This window comes from Gobio gobio, assembly GCF_949357685.1.
Source record: "Gobio gobio genome assembly, chromosome: 7".
NCBI lineage: Eukaryota > Metazoa > Chordata > Actinopteri > Cypriniformes > Gobionidae > Gobio > Gobio gobio.
The window spans coordinates 55,567,844-55,577,555 of NC_137103.1; the positions used below are offsets into that span (position 1 = coordinate 55,567,844).

A 9,712-nucleotide genomic window follows, 5' to 3' on the forward strand; every position below is an offset into this window, starting at 1 on the left:
CGCAGTGAGTGTTTGTGGAGACGAGCGGCGGCTGTTTTGAAAGATCATGAGTAACGAATCTGACTCTGATCTCGATGAAAGAATCGAGTTATTAAAACAGAAATATCTTCAGAGGAGGAATCAGGTGAGATGCAGCGCATAAAGCGTGTGTTCTGTTGGATATGTGTGTGTGTGTTTGTGTGTGTGTGTGTGTGTGTGTGTGTGTTTATATCTGGACTATATGTGTTGACAGGACAGCGAATGACATCATAGATCAACAGAATATGACATAAATGGTCATAATTATCACATTCTAAGTCAATCATTACATAATTAGGACATAGTAAGTCATAGTTTCGATGTTGTACGTCATAATTATGAAATAAAGTCGAAATTATGAGATAAAAAGTCGATATTATAACTTCCTATGTGATAATTATGAGTTTTAATATCATTTCAACTTTTCTAATAACAAATTTCGACTTAGTATGTCATAATTATGACTTTTGTTTCATAAATATAACTTAGTATGTCATAATTACGACTTTTGCATAATAACGACTTTTAACAGTTGTCATTTTGACTTTGTACATCATAATTATGACTCGTTTCATAAATATTACTTAGTGTGTCATAATTTGGACCTTTTTTGCTTAATTATGACCATAATTTATGTCATAATTTTCATGATTTTTTTATTGCTTGACTTAAAGTTTAAAGTTGTAATTTGACTGTACATCATAATTAGGACTTTTTATTTCATAAATATGACTTTTTGACATAAATTGTCATCATTATCACATACTTTTGGTTCATAAATATAACTTAGTATGTCATAAATCCGACTTTTTGGGTAATTATGACTTTTACAGTTGTAATTTGGACTTGTACGTCATAATTATTTCAAAAATATGACTTAGTGTGTCAATTTGGACCTTTTTTTGCTTAATTATGGCTTCATCATTTTGAGTTATAATGATGACTTTTAAAGTTCTAATTTTGATTTTCATCTTGTAAATGATTTGTCATAATTTTGACTTAATGATTTCCGTAATGATGATTTTTAAAATTAAATTTTTTGACTTTGTACGACATAATTAGGACTTTTTACTTCATAAATATGATTTAGTATGTCATAATTTGGACTTGCATAACTTAAAGTTATAATTTTCACTTTGCACTAAATAATTATGACTTTATTCTATAATTATGACTTTTTAAGTCATGATTTTGGTTTTGTAAATGACTTGGTATGTCATAATTTCATGACTTTAAAGTTGTAATTTTGTACGTCATAATTATTATTATTATACTTTTATTTCATAAATATGACAGTATGTCAATTTTGACTATATTTATTTTGACTATTATAATTGACTTAAAGTCAAAATTTTGATTTTCATCTAATATGACTTAGTATGTCATCATTTAGATTTTTCTTTGCATAATTATGACTTCGTAATTTTGACTTTTTGCATAATGATGACTTTTAAAGTTATAAGTTTGACTTTGTACATCATAATTATGACTTTTTATTTCATAAATATGATTTAGTATGTCATAATGTCGACTTTTTGTGGAATTTAAAGTTGTAATTTTCACTTTGCACAACATAATTATGACTTCTTATTTCATAAATATTACTTAGTGTGTCATAATTTGGACCTTTTTTGCTTAATTATGACTTGTTATTATGATGACCTTTTAAGCCATAATTTTGATTTTCATCTCGTAAATGACTTAGTGTCCTAATTTTGACTTTGCACAACATAATTATGACTTATTTCATAAATATTACTTAGTATGTCATAATTTCAACTTTTTTGCGTAATTATGACTTCATAATTTTAACTTTTTGCATAATGATGACTTTTAAAGTTATAATTTTGACTTTGTACATCATAATTATGACTTTTTATTTCATAAATATGATTTAGTATGTCCAAATGTCGACTTGTTGTGGAATTTAAAGTTGTAATTTTCACTTTGCACAACATAATTATGACTTATTTCATAAATATGACTTAGTATGTCATAATTTCTACTTTTTTGCGTAATTATAACTTTTTAAAGTTGTAATTTTGACTTTTTACGTCATAATTATGACTTATTTAATAAATATTACTTAGTGTGTCATAATTCGGACCTTTTTTGCTTTGTTATGACTTGTTATAATGTTGACCTTTCAAGCCATAATTTAGATTTTCATCTCGTAAATGACTTAGTGTCATAATTTTGACTTCGTACAACATAATTAGGACTTTTTATTTCATAAATATGATTTAGTATGTCATAATTTGGACTTTTTTGCGTAATTATGTCTTTTTAAAGTTGTAATTTTGACTTTGTACATCATAATTATGACTTTATTTCATAAATGACATAGGCATTTATCTCATAAATATGATTTAGTGGTATGTCATATCATCAACCTGTAATGTCATAATTATGATTTACCAAAGCATGTTTTTTTTCTTATTTGATGTAAATGGGCTTCCATACAGATGAGATTATTCTGTTGAGAGTCTCCTGTGTTATGGAGGAATATATAAATATAAAATCACATCACAATTCAAGAAATTCCCGTGGGATTCTGGTTATTATTCCTCTTATCATTTTGATTTTATCTTAAAAACTTGTTGTCTCCGCAGGTTCCAGACGGCTCAGCTGATGATGGAGGACGAGGTGAGTGTGATGATGAACGTATCGGGCTCATCTGACCTGTTGAATCCCTCAGCAGTGTGTGTGTGTGTGTGTGTGTGTGTGTGTGTGTGTGTGTAGAGAGGAGAAAGCAGACGTGCAGAGAGAGAGCCCTCAGAGAGATCTGCTGGACGAGAAGGTCAGGGGTCAGAGTATCATCAGGTATTATTATTAATGTTGTTGCAGCGACTGAACCCGTGGTCTTGTGTTCCCGCAGCGCTGAGGAAGAGGAGGAGGAAGAGGAGGAAGAAGAGGAGGAGGAGGAGGAGGAGACGCACATCTTCTGCACAGAGACAGGTCACACATGAGGAATGAGAGGCGGCTCAAACTCACTCAAGCTCATTTATGCTACAGTAGACTTAAAGGATTAGTTCACTTTTAAATAAACTTTTGCTGATAATTTCCTCACCCTCATGTCATCCAAGATGTCCATGTCTTTCTTTCTGCAGTCGAAAAGAAATGAAGGTTTTGGATGAAAACATTCCAGGGTTTTTCTCCATATAATGGACTTCAATGGGCTCCAAACGGTTCAAGGTCCAAATGACAGTTTCAGTGCAGCTTCAAAGGGCTTTAAACGACACCAGATGATGAATAAGGGTCTGATCTAGACAAACCATCAGTTTCTGAGAGTTTTCTATTATTTTACCTCTTATCATCATCTCTGAGCTCAGCCATAACTTCCGCTAAGTGAGGTCAAATTAGATCGTGGTCATAGATATATAAATAGTAGATGCCTCATTCTACTGATCCGTGCAGTCGCTAATGAGGCATCTACTATCGATATATCTATGACCACGCTCGTATTTGACCTTACTTGCCGGAAGTTATGGCTGAGCTCAGAGATGATCGCGCTCGTCTGTTAAGAGGTAAAATAATAGCATAAATACTGCTGGGTTTCTCTCAGAAACTGATGGTTTGTCTAGATAAGAGCCTTATTCATCGTCTGGTGTCGTTTAAAGCCCTTTGAAGCTGCACTGAAACTGTCATTTGGACCTTGAACCGTTTGGGGCCCATTGAAGTCCATTATATGGAGAAAAACCCTGGACTGTTTTCATCCAAAACCTTCATTTCTTTTCAACTGCAGAAAGAAAGACATGGACATCTTGGATGACATGGGGGTGAGGAAATTATCAGCAAAAGTTTATTTAAAAGTGAACTAATCCTTTAAAACTACAGTATAATGCACATATGCACATTGCCTCTTGTACATCCTTAACTTTAATTCATTTTCTCATAGCTAAATTTATGAATATTTTTATCTGTGTATATTGTATTTCTATGTATATTTCCATCTGTGTTGTATTTAATTTTTTTCTTTAAAGGAACACTCCACTTTTTTTGAAAATAGGCTCATTTTACTAGTCCCCTAGAGTTAAATAGTTGAGTTTTACCGTTTTTGAATCTATTCAGCCGATCTTTGTATCTGGCGGTAGCACTTTTAGCATTAGCTTAGCATACATCATTGATTCTGATCAGTCCATTAGCATCTCATTCAAAAAATGACCAAAGACACTTGCAATATTTTTCCTATTTAAAACTTGACTCTTCTACAGTTACATCGTGTGCTAAGACCAACTGAAAATGAAAAGTTGTGATTTTCTACACCTATATGGCTAGAACTACTTTCTCATTCCTGCGTAATAGTCGCAGATCTTCGCGGCCGTACCATGGCTGCAGCGGCGCAATGATTGGTTGGTATTCTGTGTAACATGGTGGTAGTTACACCTTCGCCTTACTATCACAGCCCTTTACAACACACAGAACCATGGCTAATCACAGCTAAATACACAACACACAGAACCATGGCTAATCACAGCTAAATCCACAACACACAGAACCATGGCTAATCACAGCTAAATCCACAACACACAGAACCATGGCTAATCACAGCTAAATCCACAACACACAGAACCATGGCTAATCACAGCTAAATCCACAACACACAGAACCATGGCTAATCACAGCTAAATACACAACACACAGAACCATGGCTAATCACAGCTAAATACACAACACACAGAACCATGGCTAATCACAGCTAAATACACAACACACAGAACCATGGCTAATCACAGCTAAATACACAACACACAGAACCATGGCTAATCACAGCTAAATACACAACACACAGAACCATGGCTAATCGCAGCTAAATCCACAACACCCAGAACCATGGCTAATCGCAGCTAAATCCACAACACACAGAACCATTGGCTAATCACACAGCTAAATACACAACACACAGAACCATGGCTAATCACAGCTAAATCCACAACACACAGAACCATGGCTAATCACAGCTAAATCCACAACACACAGAACCATGGCTAATCACAGCTAAATACACAACACACAGAACCATGGCTAATCACAGCTAAATACACAACACACAGAACCATGGCTAATCACAGCTAAATCCACAACACACAGAACCATGGCTAATCACAGCTAAATACACAACACACAGAACCATTGGCTAATCACAGCTAAATCCACAACACACAGAACCATGGCTAATCACAGCTAAATACACAACACACAGAACCATGGCTAATCACAGCTAAATACACAACACACAGAACCATTGGCTAATCACAGCTAAATCCACAACACACAGAACCATGGCTAATCACAGCTAAATACAAAACACACAGAACCATGGCTAATCACAGCTAAATCCACAACACACAGAACCATGGCTAATCACAGCTAAATACACAACACACAGAACCATGGCTAATCACAGCTAAATACACAACACACAGAACCATGGCTAATCACAGCTAAATCCACAACACAATTTGTCGGCTGCAAGCCTGAAACTTTCTCTGCAACTACACAAACTTAGTGCCGCTCACATTGAAAGTTCCCTAGCTGGACTACTTTCAGGCGCTGTAATATCATTGCGCCGCTGCAGCCATGGTACGGCCGCGAAGATCCGCGACTATTACGCAGGAATGAGAAAGTAGTTCTAGCCATATCGGTGTAGAAAATCACAACTTTTCATTTTCAGTTGGTCTTAGCACACGATTAACTGTAGAAGAGTCAAGTTTTAAATAGGAAAAATATTAGGGATGCACCAGTTGACCGGCCAAAAACCGGAACCGGCCGGTTTTTGCTTCTAGCGCGCGATCGGCAACCGGACGTTTTTCTTTGTATTTTTCCGCCGATTTTTCCGGAAGTGCGCCCGCGTGCATATACGCCTATATTGCAATCATTCGCGAACATGTCACTTGTGTGTTACAAACAGAAACTGGAGAACTGAGGGAAGAGACGAGATACGCTGAAGGGAATGAAGAGCCGCTTTCCTGCGCGAGCTGAAGTTGCGCGAGCTGAAGTTGCGCGAGCTGAAGTTGCGCGAGCTTACCTCTCCGCCTGCACGAGCGTTTGTTCAGCTCAGCTTCTCACGTGTTGGATCGGATGAGAACGAAACAGATTAACTTGTGACAAAGCCGAAATATTTCTTTGTGTAGCCTAAAGAAGAACATGCTGCACTTTAGAAATGAAATACTATCAGGTCTGTAGGCTGATCATTTTTATTTTACCTTAAAATTACATTGACTTAATTTGATTTAAAAAGCACCTGCTGTAGCATCTTAGTTTTTTCGTTGCACTAAACATTATTTGATTTAACATTTTGGAACAATTATATACTTTGGTTTTATTTAATTTCACTGGTAAAGACTTTTTTCCTTTACACTGAATTTAAAAACAAATGCTGATTTAAGTTAGCCTGGCGTGGCCATACTCAATTCTAGTCAGAATATGAGTCTGGTACCGCTCCATTGAGCTTTGATTATGGGGCGTGTTTCAACCGAGCCAGGAAAGACCTCAATTGGATAGACCCACAACCAATCAGAGCAACGGAGCGACGCGTAACGTTAGTTGTCAAATGTCAACAGAACTCAACTGCACTGTTACCAAGTCCGTGTTTTTCTCCATGTCCGCGGGTTGAAGCGACCCCAATTATGTGATTATATAAACCCAGGAATGCGAATTTTAGCAGGCAACCTTCCAAAATAACATATTTTGCCAACCAAACGCCATTTTTTTCCGGAGAACACCCCGGAAAGTTATTATTTTGGGCTATAGTTTTGAGTAGCAATTGTGCGCGACATTGCAAAAACACTTGGAAACCCTGTCTGCACGCACGCTGGATTAAGTAACGTTACAAGAAAAAGATGAGTGTAAACGATCTTTGGCAGTAATAAAATAATTTAAGGATACACAGAGTACTTACCAACACGATCATCGTTTCTGAGAGAAATAGTGAAGGTGAACGCATATACGAACAAGTTCTCCGTTTAGGATAAGAGCAAATTCAACCCAAGAGCCTTCGATGATGTGATGATTACGCTACTGTTGATCATCTGTCCATCATCGTCTAAAGCCCGCCCTGATGATTTCATTGGTCCGAACAGTTTCTGTTCGGGCATAATTCCTCCTTTAGTCCAGACCGAATTGCCCGAGCAAAAAAGTTTGTGGGCGGGGCTAAATTCGGCTGGCATCCAGGCTAGATTTAAGTAACATCTTTGTTTGAATTGCAGAATATGCAGTTGTTGCCTTTAATTTCACCTTTCAGCCTTTTAATTTCCAATTCAATTTCCCGTTAATTTCAGATTGCAGACTTGTTTTCATTAGCCAAAAGCCAATTTAGCCTGTTAAATACCAAATAAACATATTGTTCATGTATACTTTCGTTCTTTTATTGTGTAAAAAAATCAATAAATAAATCGGAAATCGGTATCGGAATCGGCCATGTAAAATCATGATCACTAAAAAATATTGCAAGTGTCTTTGGTCATTTTTTGAATGAGATGCTAATGGACTGATCAGAATCAATGATCTATGCTAAGCTAATGCTAAAAGTGCTACCGCCAGATACAAAGATCGGCTGAATAGATTCAAAAACGGTAAAACTCAACTATTTAACTCTAGGGGACTAGTAAAATGAGCCTATTTTCAAAAAAAGTGGAGTGTTCCTTTAATATTGCACTGTCCATGGAGCGGACCTGACTTTAATTTCACTGCTGGTTATATTTGCTCTATATAATTGTGTATGTGACAAATAAATCTTGAATCTTTATGGCCTTCCAGACGTGACCTTGCCGTCCAATCTGGCCCGGTCGTCCAGTTCCTCTGTGTGGGGCCAAGGGAAGGTTCTGGACCACAGCCGGAGCGGAGGAGCCTCAGCAGTTCACGTCTATCAGGAGATGCTGCACATCTATGAGAAGCTGCAGGTGAGGATCATTCACATCTGTGTGTGTGTGTGTGTATGTGTGTGTGTATGGACTGGTAATCCCTACGTTATGGTGACAAAATGTCCCCACAAAGATGGCAATATCCGAAATCCTCATCCTTGTGGGGACATTTTGTCACCATGAGGAAAACATCTTATTAATCAGACTAAGGCTGCGTTCCCACTGTGCAGGCTGGTGGTGGTGGTGTAATGGTGTGGGGGATGTTTTCTTGGCACACTTTAGGCCCAAAGGCTGCGTTCACACTGCAGGCTGAAACGACCCAATTCCGATTTTTTTGCCCTTATGCGACCTGTATCTGATCTTTTCATGACAGTCTGAACGACACAGATCTGATCTTTTCAAATGCGACCCAGGCCACTTGGGTATGTGGTCCAAATCCGATACATATCCGATCTTTTGAAATGCGTCTTCAGTCTGAACTGCCAGGTCACATGTATCCGACCCGCACGTTGTTGATACGCGACAAACGTCATCTACGTTGAAGTAGGCGGCTCCGCACACACACGTTTCTCTGTACCGACGTTGCTACCACTGCTCCACAAAACGCCATGGCCAAAAACCTTGCTCTCCTCCTCTTTTTTAATTTTCTTCTTAACATGAGAAGGTTGTAATGGTGCTGGCTCCGTTGCGAAAGTAACTTTAATAAAGCTAAACAAACTGCAATGCTGACGCCCATATTTGGCTACTTCCGTAAACAGCAAGTGACGTCGTTGACCGTTGAGTTCTCTTCTGCGCATGCGGGTCACTTCTGGGTCATTTCACGTTCACACAGGAGATCACAAAAGGTCGCATTTAATTGGAAATGTGAACGGCCTTGCAAAAAAATCGCATTTTTTCAAAAAAATCGGAATTGAGCATTAAGCCCTGCAGTGTGAACACAGCCTAAGTGATGTTTTTTGAAAATGTAAAAATGCAGATTGTCTCCTGTGATGGGTAGGTTTAGGGTTAGTGTGTGTGTGTGTGTGATGGGTAGGTTTAGGGTTAGTGTGTGTGTGTGTGTGTGTGATGGGTAGGTTTAGGGTTAGTGTGTGTGTGTGTGTGATGGGTAGGTTTAGGGTTAGTGTGTGTGTGTGTGTGTGTGATGGGTAGGTTTAGGGTTAGTGTGTGTGTGTGTGTGTGATGGGTAGGTTTAGGGTTAGTGTGTGTGTGTGTGTGTGTGTGTGTGTGTGATGGGTAGGTTTAGGGTTAGTGTGTGTGTGTGTGTGTGTGTGTGTGATGGGTAGGTTTAGGGTTAGTGTGTGTGTGTGTGTGTGTGTGTGTGTGTGTGTGTGTGTGTGTGTGTGTGTGTGATGGGTAGGTTTAGGGTTAGTGTGTGTGTGTGTGTGATGGGTAGGTTTAGGGGCAGGGGCAGTGTAGGGGGATAGAATATACAGTATGCACGGTATAAAAACCATTGCGCCTATGGAAAGTCCCCATAAAACATGAAAACACAACGTGTGTGTGTGAGTGTGTGTGAGTGATGTGACCTGTGTGTCCGTCAGGGCTGTTATAATGAACTAAACCCTTAGATATGTGACTTGAAAGAAAGGTTGCTAAAGCAGCGTTTCTCACTTTATTTAGTTTAAATTGATGTATTAAAATAGCAAATTTGCTCAGAACAAACTTGCTCAGTTTACAATGAAAGCATTAAATAGTCAAAGATGTACTGAGTGAAAGAGAGTGTGTGAATGTGTGAGAGAGACCGTGCGGGTGAATGTGTGAAAGAGAGAGAGTGTGTGTGTGCGAGAGAGAGAGTGTGTGTGTGCGAGAGAGAGACCGTGCGGGTGAATGTG

At 38.1% G+C, this 9,712-nt stretch overlaps 1 protein-coding gene across 1 annotated transcript in view; it reads left to right on the plus strand.

Annotated features, from left to right (window-relative positions):
* The window catches only part of ccdc138 (coiled-coil domain containing 138), a gene marked incomplete at its 3' end in the record, with an annotated part of 36,365 nt that continues 26,653 nt past the window's right edge, over positions 1-9,712 (plus strand). Inside the window, exons 1-6 of the mRNA XM_079820727.1 lie at positions 1-124; positions 2,631-2,664; positions 2,761-2,818; positions 2,897-2,907; positions 2,938-2,976; positions 7,777-7,919. Of these exons, the coding sequence (XP_079676853.1) occupies positions 47-124; positions 2,631-2,664; positions 2,761-2,818; positions 2,897-2,907; positions 2,938-2,976; positions 7,777-7,919 (363 nt within the window). The 5' untranslated portion in view covers positions 1-46. The remainder of the gene's footprint in view (positions 125-2,630; positions 2,665-2,760; positions 2,819-2,896; positions 2,908-2,937; positions 2,977-7,776; positions 7,920-9,712) is intronic.